Source organism: Rhinoraja longicauda, chromosome 21, assembly GCF_053455715.1.
Source record: "Rhinoraja longicauda isolate Sanriku21f chromosome 21, sRhiLon1.1, whole genome shotgun sequence".
Classification (NCBI taxonomy): Eukaryota; Metazoa; Chordata; class Chondrichthyes; order Rajiformes; family Arhynchobatidae; genus Rhinoraja; species Rhinoraja longicauda.
The window spans coordinates 12109095-12121403 of NC_135973.1; the positions used below are offsets into that span (position 1 = coordinate 12109095).

Below are 12309 nucleotides of genomic sequence, written 5' to 3' on the forward strand. Positions count from 1 at the left end.
TTTGACGAGAGTTTTAAATACTGCCTTTTACTGACACGCAAAGTATGTGAGAGTAAGAGAGACAGAATCAAATTACATACAATACAAAATAGAATGAGCTCGGCAATCAAAAAACTTTTGTTTTTAAAATCAAGGAACATAATAAAAATAAACAAAAGATGGTGATGACTTGCCTTCCTCTGCTAAATCCTTATTAATAACCAGCTTCCCATGTCGCAGATAGTTCAGGACTGGGCCAAAATAGGTGGGATCTCGGTCTATTAGGTAAGCACCAGTATCATCCTGCATTTCAAACAATCATCTGGTTACAAAAATTATACTTTATAAGTACACTCAAACATGTTTTTCAGTAGACCAATTCATTAAAAAAAAACTATTTACCTTTCTACCCATTCATCCTCTGTTCCCATGTAGCACTCATTCAAATAGTATAGTTCAGTAATGTGGACTGGATAATCCATAATCGCAACATGTTTAATTTACCAACTTAGTTATGTTCCAGAGTCTGCACAATACCTTGCTAACAACCTATTGCAATTTAACCTTCAGTTGCAATAGCTTTTAAATGTAAAAGTCAGTTCAGCTCAAATCTCAAATCAAAAGGAAAAGCTCGAATATGCGCTTTTAAATTTTTTATCTGAATGGATAACTATATAATTAAAAAATTAAAGATTCAGATTATGGATACAGAAGGAAGCCTGTAGGCTTTCTGAAATTACAAAAATCAGCTGCAAAGAAATTGTTAAAACTGCAAGATGCAAGCACTGAACAGAAGGCATTCTGTTGACATCAAGTGTGCCAGTACTTGAACAAGTGGTAACATTCCTGGGGAACAACCTGCTCATCAACAAAACCACACAGTATTGATCTGTTTATTTCGCTGCAATGAGAAATATCAGATGATAGAAAACAATATATTTCTGGAAAAAAATTGAGGGAATATGCTGAAGGGAAGAAGGTTAGGATATAATGAATAGGACAGGCAGAGATCACCATTGTGGGAGACGGTGTGTAGGAAAGAACTACAAATGATGGTTTCAATTGAAGGTAGATACAAAATGCTGGAGTAACTCAGCGGGACAGGCAGCATCTCTGGAGAGAAGGAATCAGTGACGTTTCGGGTCGAGGCCCTTCTTCAGACTGATCACTCTGAAGAAGGGTCTCGACCCGAAACGTCACCCATTCCTTTTCTCCAGAGGTGCTGCCTGTCCCGCTGAGGTACTCCAGCATTTTGTGTCCACCTTGTGGGATACAGTATTATCTCAGAGCCTCAACTCAAATAAAGCTCATGTAACGAACACTGAATGTAAACAGAACATGAAGGCATGAGGTCTGAAATGCAGTCTTTGCAATCTGTTGCATCTGCTGGATGTTGTAAATTTTAAAAAAGTGAAATGTTGTTGCGTAGTGTTATTGGTTATTGAATATACAACTATTTAATATTGTACAGTACCAGTATCATGAATCCGATGCCTCATGTTAGTTTATATTTTGTTACCTCTTACAGCAATCAGGAGCCAACTGATAGCTGTGGCAATATCTTTCCACTGATAAGGGAGAATGAAGTGAACCAGGAGGCAACTGCAACATCTAGCTACCAAATTAAAGAAACAACGGGAATTATTAGCTACAAAGAATGAAAATTCCACCAAACTGAAAAGACAGTCAGTGACTAAGTGTGAAAAGGAACAAAAGTCAAATGCTGGAGTAAGTCAGGAAGTCAGAAAACCTCTGGAGAACATGGATAGGTGATGTTTCAAGTCAGGATCATTCTCAGACTGATTATGGCAGGGGTGAGAGAGCTGGAAGAGAGGTAGGACCGGAACAAAGCTAGGCAAATGATAGATGGATGCAGAGAAGGGCGGTTGTGTGCTTACAACCCAACAGTATGAACATTGAATTTTTCAATTTCACGTAATTAACCAACCCAATCGCCCCCAAATCTTTTCCAGGTGCCCCACCTAGATGCACACCCATTTCTCCCACTATCCTACTGATCCTGTGCCGCCAGCAGGACAACAGATCTGTAAAGCCTAGATAAGACCCGATACCTTCAAGAACATGATACTTAAAAGCTACAAGGTGACACCAAAAACATGGCAACTTTATGTACTGCCTCAGTGGAAATCTACTCAGTTGCTGCCTTATGTACGTGTATGATTGTGCTTATGCACGGTTTGATGATTTAAATAGATTGTATGCAAAATGAACCATTTCACTGCATATAGGTACACGTGACAATAAAGTCATTACTACTATTTTAAGCAGGATTATAATCCACACCATAGAAAGAATACTGGGAGAACAGAAATAGGGGACATAACCCAGTACTGTATTAAATATACCAAAGGAGAAGGTTTTTTTTGCTTACATGTAATTTTCAGACCCATAAGGCCATAGGTTTTTTAAAAAAATAAGCAGGTCTCCAGTCTTGGGAAGCTAGTGAGTTCATTTTAAAGATCCTATGCACAGGAATGCAGTCTGCACTGGCAGCCTGAAACATCACCAATATCAAAACATGACGTCCAAACACACTTTAAAGGCACTTGAAATTGAATTATAGGACACCATGTCACATCTGTGGAGAGAAGAGCTCTGAAGTGTTAAGGAAGGCTCTGTTTTTCCCTTTGCGGACATTGCTTTGTCTGCCAGTATCTTGCTGTGGTGTTTTATTTGAGATTTCTAGCATCTGTTATTTTAGTTTTGGAATCAAGTTAATGAGCTTTGATTTGAAAAGTGGGTGCTCTGTTCAATTAAATTTTAGATTTTGCATGGAAACAAGCCCTTCGATTCACTGAGTTCATGACAACCATAATTCACATTAGTTCTATGTTACCCCATTTTTGTATCTATTCCCTATAAATCAGGGGCAATTGACAGAGGCCAACTGACCCATAAACCTGCATGTCTTTGAAATGTAGAAAACTGGAGTACCGGAGGAAACCCACATGGTCACAGGGAACGTGTACAAACTCCACACAAACAGCACCCAAGGTCAGGATCAAACCCAGATCTCTGGCACTGTGAGGCAGCAGGCCTACCAGCTGCATCACTTTGCCATTACTGGAATCTTGCTCTCATGTTTGCCAAATCAGCGCTACACATACTTAGTAGATGGTAGATGGTTGAAGAAATATGTGCATAATGTTTACCAGTATTTAAAAAAAATTATAATCTATAAAACCTAGTCACAAAAGATAAAAATTCTCATACTTTCACCATGACTGCTTTCTCTCCTATTATTGCTTTCATTCTTTTGTCCTCTGGCATTCATATATCCTCTAGGATCCCTGTGGAATCTAGCAATAATAATCTAAAGTACAATATTAAAAAAGCGAGGTCATGGTTGGAACAAAACCGCTCTACTAGTGCCGAGTATGACTGCACATAGGCAGACCATAGGAATCAAGCGATATTAGCTGCCTTCTTAATTGGCCATTCCACCACATGATGCAGAAATATTCAACACAAATATGCTCTGTCTGGTCAAATCCCAAAAGAAAAATAATAGTCCCAGTCCCTGGTAGTACTATGCTTCATTTAGTTTAGAGATGCAGTGCAGAAACAGGCCCCTCGTCCCACCAAGTCTGCGTCGAACAGCGATCCCTGTACTCTAGCACTATCTTACACACTAGGGACAATTTATAATTTTTACCCAAGCCAATTGACCTACAAACCCGTGTCTTTTGGAGTGTGGGAGGAAACCGGAGCACCCAGGGAAAATCCACGCAGTCACAGGGAAAATGTACAAACTCCGTACAGACAGCACCGTAGTCAGGATCGAACACTGGCCTCTGGCAGTGGAAGGCAGCAACTCTACCGCAGTGTCACCGTGCTGCCCTGACTCATTCCATAACCACAGAGTTAACACTAACTCAGTGTATTGCTGCAAGCACAGCAAGGTGGTTGCATGTAACCAGATGGTTGGTGGTAGGTCTTACTGTGAAGTAAGCAGGAAACTGGTCTTGATGATTTCATGGGTTTTCACAAAAATAGCAAAACAAAACTTATTTTCATAATTTTTTGTAAAAGTCAGTTTTGCTCATTTCATTAAAAAAAATCTATTTGTCCCTCTTGCCTGAAGCACAATCAGCTTATCCAGTGGCAAATTGAGCTACAACAGCACCTGATGCTTGCCATATTTACTCATCAGGAGGTGGAAAACATCTCGTATACGGGTAAGAGCTCTCCCTGTCAATCACAGGAATGAGAGGCTCTCAGAGTTGATGCATTTGCTACAGGTTCGGCCATATTCCACAACTGTGCAGTAGCAATCAGCCAAGACTTTTTGTTTCATCAGCAGGCCAAAAATAAAGCAAATTTGCAAAACCTTGATGAATTAACCTCCAGAAAAATAAAGAAAACTACCATCATGGCCCTTGCTCTTATGGCTAACTATGGGTGGCTGCATCAAGCTGTGCATGGACCATGAAAATGCAAACACCAAGTGTCATTACAAGTAGAGATTCTATTCATGCTCATCTTTACACAGGATGAACCTGGCCATCAAAATGTTTGATTTAATTAGCCTGTTCCACACCACCTGCCCCTAGTAGGAGACTTTACCCAGAAGAATATATTTAATTACAAATCAATTAGTTAATGGTCTGAAAAAAAGTGTTATCAGAACTCTACAGGAAAAAAAGACAGTGCATCTAGTTTGTTCCCAGAGTAGACTGTCAGTTTCTTTTGCAGGATGCCTAATCAGCAAAGCTTTCAAACAAGCACTGCAAGCACCTTGCAGTTTGTATTACTAATTGGCGGGGAAAAAGGCCTTCCCCATCAGATCTTTAATTGTTGGAGTATTGGTACTGCACACAACCCTTGTGATGGCTGCACTGGAAGTGAGACCATTACCTGGGTCCTTTGAAGGAATGAACTGAAAGCGATGCAAGAATATTTGTTGAGATTCACTGTCAGAAATTGCACAACAGAGGATTCTGTGCTGCATACGCTGTTCCCAGAGACACGCGTGGAGACAAGTATCAGTCGCTTCTGGAAAACCATTGCAGCAAAATACATATTACCAAAACTCACTAGTGTCACAGAGCAAGGCCACAAGGTAACACATTCAAAGGGCCAAGACAACATGCTAAGGGACATGCTAAAGCTAGATATAGACACTGAAAAGGATCTATGGGCAAGGGCCAGAGTTTTAAATTAGTTAAAATTTTTATCAAAATCTCAAGAACTATTTGATTTAGGGCTGTAAATGGATGATAACTGATAATATGTTATCGTTAAGTAACAGGAAAAACATGAATTTCTCTCCAGCATTTTGTGACCATCTTCGGTCACAGGAAAAATATTGGAGACAGGATTAAACAGATCTAATAGCCAAGCATTACAGTACTAGAAGGAATTAATTAATTAACACACTATTTGTACCTTCATACCAAGGTACAACTTTTTTTTAAAAATCCACCTCTTTCCAACACAAATTTACAAACTATTTTACAGCTCTTAATATTAATAGCAGAGAATGGGCAATACTTTTTGTAGTGTAATAATAAACCAGTAAATTCCCTAGTATATGAAAATGGCTGGAATGTCCTGTCATTTGCTGTCACATAAGGTAACTTCTTTCAAGAAGCTAGGAATCTGCCTTAGGAATTGGCCAGACATTTATAAAGCAGGAGGCCAGCTTAACAATCTGGCATCACAGCCAACAATGACATTGAGGAGAATGTGGCTGTGAATCAAACCTGAAAATATTGGAGCCATGCTGGGCAGACAGCATCTGTGGAGGAGTACAAGGTCAACTTTTCATATAAACCTTGAGGACAGAACCAAATAGTGCTGTTGTGTTGTTCAGTTTAATATCAGAATATGAGGGGAGAGAAGAAAATATAAAAAGCAGAACTGGTTAAATAATGTAGGCACCTGACCCTGAACACAACAGAATTCACTTACTTCCTAGAAAAATACATCCTGCAAATGTTTTGCAGAAGCTCCCAGTAGGGATGGACGTGGGGACGGTGGAAATGTTTTGGAAAAAAGAAAAATGAATGGGAATGGATGGGAAGTAGAATGAATGGATAAACATAAGGATAATAAAGCCATGGAGAACAGCACAAGTAAAGGACCAAACAACCAGCTTGCAGGAGGTGTAAACACTTTATGGATAGCAGAAATTACTAGAGAAAGGTGGAATGTTTGTTGAAATTGTGAAATAAAAGTGGTGATTATTTTTCCAAGTCTTCCTTTCCAGATCCAACAGTAAACAGCAAATTCCAATGATTACAGAAATCCAAAACCAACTTTCAGACCTGCCAATACCTTCAGAGTATGATTTAGTTAAGGTTTCAGATGCAGATTCTCTGAACTTGACTTCCATCACTTAACTCTGAGTCAACACTGTTCAGCCGTATTGTTGCAGCAGGTTACTGCTTATTTTGGATACATGATCAGTCCCTTGTGAATGTACAGTGAGGTTTTTAGTCTTGCATATTCGAAGTGAATTGGGATCAGATTGAATCCGGCAGGGGACCAGTTAATTGTTAGTATTCACCAGGGTCTGAATCATTCCAAATTATTTTTGCCCCCTGGGCTTTTTTTGCAGAGCAGCACTACTTTATTGGCTCTATTCCAGAAATGATAATGAGGCCGAGGATTTATCATGTCGAGCTGAATGGACTGCACAGACAGACTGGCTGATGCAGGCACCTGCAGTGCAACAGGCCATTTGCAAAGTTAGCTTGCCTTAGTTCATTATAACATAACAAAAAGTTTAAAAGCCACAAGTTAGCATTATATGCTCGTGACATTTTGCAAGTTTTGTTTACACGTTAGCTCACAGTGATCAGTATCTGGCCTTTAGTACAACTTTTATATCTTGCAAAATTAAAAGAAGACATTTGGTTTGAGAAATAAGTCTGATAAGATGAGGTTTAATTTCTACAAGTCTCTGCCAAAATAAAAGTTGTTCCTAGATTTCCATTTTAAGCCATCACAGGCAGGAGATGAATGAAAATCTAATGCTTAATCCACTCCTTTCCCTTGAAAAGAAATGTTCAGTTTATTGTCACGTGTACCAAGGTACAGTGAAAAGCAACAAAAGCTGCGTGTGTTGTTGGTACAAAGAATGTACTAACTTGACAGGACGATGCATTGAATTGACAACAATATGAATGTACAGATGGGATGACACTACGATCGGCAAGAAAGCCCTGTGCTATTTTATAGTTCTTGTACATATTCTTGTACATAATAACATTTGTTTTTGAAACTAAAAGATATTCACCTCACGCTTGTCACACAACACATAAACTTAAGGCTTGAAATAGCCTTAATCATTGGATTTCGATAAATGTTGAGTATTTATTCTATAGAATATAAAACTATTATGTTAAATATTTAAAATGCTGCAATAATGTTGGTCTCCATTGTTTGAGTTCACACCTTCCATTTCTTGAGAGAGAAAGCTCCTGTAATGTTTGCAATTTGTTTAGACTTTTGAAACCAGGTTAAAACAGGGAATTGGACAAAGAAGAAAGTGAATCAATAATTGGGTTGGTTTTCAAAAAATTCTGTTTGCAAATAGTCTTAATCGCCATTGTCAGCTCCATCTTTTTCATATTGAAAGGAATATGATCTTTTTAAGGATGCTTCAGAGTGGAGAGCTTTTTGTGCGAACTACATGGTAGGGGTGCAGCTGATGCTCTGGAACAGGGCATAACAAATGGCCTCAATGAGGAAGCAAATTTGGAGGAAAAGAAAGCAACCTTTTGGTATTCCCATGTAAGTAATGCAGTTTGCATTCTTCAGGGAGGAAAATAGGTCTCAGACTCAGTTGGGAACATTAATTATGCAAGAATTGTTGATTGCAACATCAATTATTAAGAACAAGCCTTGGTTGCTCGAGTTAGCAGAGGCACCCAGATAACAATTTTTTCCTGAAAGAAATTCCCAAGCAGTTGTATGACAACTAAATTTTCAGATGGTTACATTCTCACACTGCCAAATTATGTGTTTGGTGTGAGGTGAATGTTGGTTAGTGGGATGGGGATATGTGACAAATCGGAACTTTAGCATTCATGCTGTCTGATAATTTAACACTGTGCACACCCACTGGTTTCATGCGAGTTCCTATGTAGAAGAACATAAGAATCAGGAGTAACAGAACAAATTGCAATAAACCACAATCTGCAGCTATAATGGAACCGATATGAATAATGCAGAGTAACATTAGAACTATCCATTGATGGACTTATCCAGACTGTAAACTATGATGTGGCTTTTATGGTAAGTGCATCGTATGTCAAAAAGTGGAAAGTGAAAATGGTTGAAAGCATTTTCAGTGATTTTTACTCCACTTAGAACGTCTCTACCTTAAATACCACATCAGCAGATCAGTAAAATGTACATCTGATTGCACCAAATAAGTTTCTGACTGAATCTTTTGATAAAATGCAGGATCACATCTGAATTTGTGCTCAAAAAGATGATGTTGTTAGGAAGCCCACGACCATGGAGGAACTTAAGTGGATAAGGAAGCATCCCGAGAGAGAAATGGACAGTTGACATTTTGGGTAAAGATCATTCTGGACTGGTCCTGATAAGGGCCTCGACCCGAGGATTTGACCTTCCATTTCCCTCCACAGATGCTGCTTGACCCACTGAGATCCTCTAGCAACTCTACTTTTTTGTGGAACTGGATGTAGTTGGAAGATCATCACGATCCATACAGCAAACAATAACTGGCCAAGAAATAAAAGGCATGTGCAGGCATAAGCAGGTCATTTTCAAATTGACAGTTTGTAATTAGCAGACTGACACACAATCTGTGCCATGGTCCCAACCATACACAATCTATTTAAATTAAAGGAACAATTGGATATTATCCAAGTTTATTGCTGACACAAAGCTCAGATGATATCCAAATTTACTGTTGACTCAAAGCCAGCTAGGTTAAGCAAGTTGTTAGGAATAAAGGAACAGGGGATGAAAACTCAGTTCCAAAAGTGGTATTCAATAAGATCACGACTAATCAGCTACCTCACTCCAAATACCTGGCTTTTCCTCGTATTGCTTACTAGCTTTAATTAACAAAGAAAAATAATTTTTAAAAATCTCAAATGCTCAAACATCAATTGACAATTGTTTGGAGAACCCCAAATGTTGCTAGAAGGGATATAAAATAAAAAAACAGGATATTTTTAATGACACCTGCAATATTACAGTATCTCTTCAGCACCAATTACAATTGGAATGATGTAACTAAGTCTCTAGAATAATATTTGAACTGGCAACTGCATGACATGAAATTTTCAAAAAAGAACAGCCAACATATCTAACAGTCAACTCCTCCCAGTACATTTTATTCCAAGTATTTCGCTACCACTTGTCTCTACTAATGTCAACATGGACTCCTACAGCACAAAAACTGGCCCTTTATGGCCAAACTTGTGCAGACCTATCAAGATGCCCAATGCAAACTAGTCCCATTTGTCCAAACCTGACCCTATATCACTAGACCTTTCCTATCCATGCACCTGTCCAAATATCCTTTATTTGTTACTGTACCTGCCTCAACAACGTCCTCTGGCAGCCTGTTCCATATGGCCTCACCCTGTGAGAAAACGTTGACCCTCAGGTTCCTATTAATTTTTTTCCCTCTCACCTTAAACCTATGCCCTCTAGTTTTTGACTCCCTCACTCTGGGAAGATGACCCGATCTATTCCCCTCTTGATACTTATACACCTCTATAAGATCACCACTCAGCCTCTTGCACTCCAAGGAAAAAATAAATACGCCAATACATTAAATAACACTGCAATTTATCTCACTGTAGAACTTTGACTGCAGCATTTTATGCATTGTTGACTGCACTTCAGTTAAACTTGTATTGGGTGCAATATTAAAAGTTCCTTTGAGAGGACAAATGGATTGTTAAATCCTTAATGATTTTGCTGATTTCCCTCCTCCAGTGACAAAATGTAACAAAATTGTAATAGTTTCCTTTGCACCTACATTCAGTATTCTCTTGCGACTCAGGGAAACTGGTGGACCTGTTAACCCAAAGGTACCTAAGCAATCAGAATAATTCATTATCAAGGATAAAAACAATTATCTCACTGTTCATAAGAACAAGAGTCAAATCACAAAGCCATACTTCCACTGTAATTTGCACAGTACCTCCAGGGAAACAAAGAATAGCTCATTACAATTATACTCTCTCCAAACACAAGTTTGACTTTTGTTCTGAAGTCTCAAAAATTTCATGATTCACAAACACTTGAAAGCTGTAGCACCTCATCCCAATGCAAACTTACACCATTTGAAACTCTTTAATACCAATGCAATAGGTGACAACTTTAATCAAACTAAAAATGTTCAAGTAATAAAAGATTGAGCAAACAAATGAAGTATTAACTCAAGCATCAAATGTGTTTAATTGTCGTGCACACTGGCAACAAAACAATGAAATTCTTACTTGCTGGACCTTTGCAGCGCACTAATGAAATAACAGAAACACTAAACAATAATCAAAAAGGCAATACATTATTTGGGTAAGTAGCCTATAATAGGACAAAAATTGAAGTCTGCATTGCAACCAAATCAAAGCTCAGAGGTAGATCTTGGTTGGTGAGGTAGGGTTGTAGTTAGTGCTGTGCAATGTTCATAAGCCGGATGACTGCTGGGAAGAAGTTTTCTTGAACTTGGAAGTCACTGTTTTCAGGATCTGTACATTATTCCCGATAGTGGTAGCAAGATGAAAGTCGGGCCAGTTTTGTGTGGGTTTTTGATGATATCACTTCCTTTTTAAGGCAGCATGTCCCATATATCCATTTGTTGGGGAGAGGACAGCACCCGTGGTACACTGGGCAATGTCATTCACTTTATATAACCTCTTTTGTTTCTGAGGGTACTGAACCTGGCCATGATTCAACCAGTCAGTACATTTCCTATCACTCACCTGTAGAAGTTTAATAGAGTATTTGGCAACATGCCAAATCTCCGTATTCTTCTAAGGACTAGAAGTATTGATGAGCTTACTTTGTGTTTGCATCAATGTGCTGGTCCAAGACAGATCGTTAGATACATGCACTGGGGAATTTGAAGCTATTGACCCTCTCCACAGTCATTCCATCGATGAAGGCAGGTTCATGGTTGCCTGGCTTTCCACACCTTAAGTCAACAAATAACTCCTTGGTCTTGCTAACATTTGAGAGCATGGTGGTTGTACTGGCACCATTTAATCAGGCTACCAATCGCACGCTTGTACTCTGATACATCGCTACCCATTATTCGTGCAAAAATGATGGTATCATCTGTAAATTTAAAGATGGCATTGGAGCTGTGTCTGGCTACACAGTCATGGGTTTCGAGCAGGGGGGTTAAACTACCGGCCCGCAGGCCACATCCGGCCCGCGAAGGGATCCAATCCGGCCAGTGGGATGATTTGAGGGAAAGCCAGCGCTGTTAGATTATACACAGAAAGTGAGCTACATGACCGCTTAAACTCGCAGGAAATATGAATTTTGCGCAGAAGAAAAATGCAAGTCCGATCTGCAGCTGTCACCTCCCCACTCCCCAGCTCCAGGAGGTGAGTGGAAGCTACGCCCATATCCGATCATAAGAAACAAAATTCATAAAGTGAAACACTTTCTAGTTATAGCAGAGACTGAGACACATGAGAGCAGGTTGAAAAAACGAAGGCAACAAAAGCTGTGGGAGCACACGCGCATGCGTTCGCGCGTGCACAACTGATCCACCCGCATGAAGTCGCATTTTGCCCATTCTGGCCTGTGACCTAAAATGAGTTTGACACCCCTGGTTTAGAGAGAGTAGAGCAGGGGACTGAGGACATAGTCTTGAGCTGCTCATGTGTTGATTACCAAGGAGGAAATGTGGCCAGTTTGTATTGTTTGTATCGAGGATCCAATTGCACATGGATCAGCAGAGACCCAGGTCTCCGAGTTTGTAGAAAGGTTTAGAGGGGTTGGTGGTGCTGATTGTGGAGCTATAGTCAATGATCAACAGCTGACGTATGTGTTCTTAGTGTCCAAGTGGTCCAATGCAGAGCGGAGAGCCAGCAAGATTGCATTCCCTGTTGATCTATCCATAGGCTGATTAAAAAGATAGCTGTTCCATCAATACAGAGAAAACATTGAGGACATGTAAATTTGAGAACCCATGAAGATTGTTCCACCAGACAGTAAATCATGGTGGATCAACCACCTCAACATTTTCTCACTTAATACACAAGTTCCGTCACTTCCTTCATACCTCCAAATCTCCCTTATCTTTTTACTTATCTTTACAATAATTATCTTTACATTTAATGAAGACATAAAACAATATAT

The 12309-nt window shown here is 39.4% G+C and overlaps 1 protein-coding gene across 2 annotated transcripts in view; it reads right to left on the reverse strand.

Moving 5' to 3' along the window:
- The window catches only part of LOC144603939 (BTB/POZ domain-containing protein KCTD5-like), a 48437-nt gene that overhangs the window by 27236 nt on the left and 8892 nt on the right, over positions 1 to 12309 (reverse strand). For both annotated transcript variants that reach the window (XM_078417782.1, XM_078417781.1), the window contains exon 2: positions 174 to 282. In XM_078417782.1, the coding sequence (XP_078273908.1) occupies positions 174 to 282 (109 nt within the window). The remainder of the gene's footprint in view (positions 1 to 173; positions 283 to 12309) is intronic.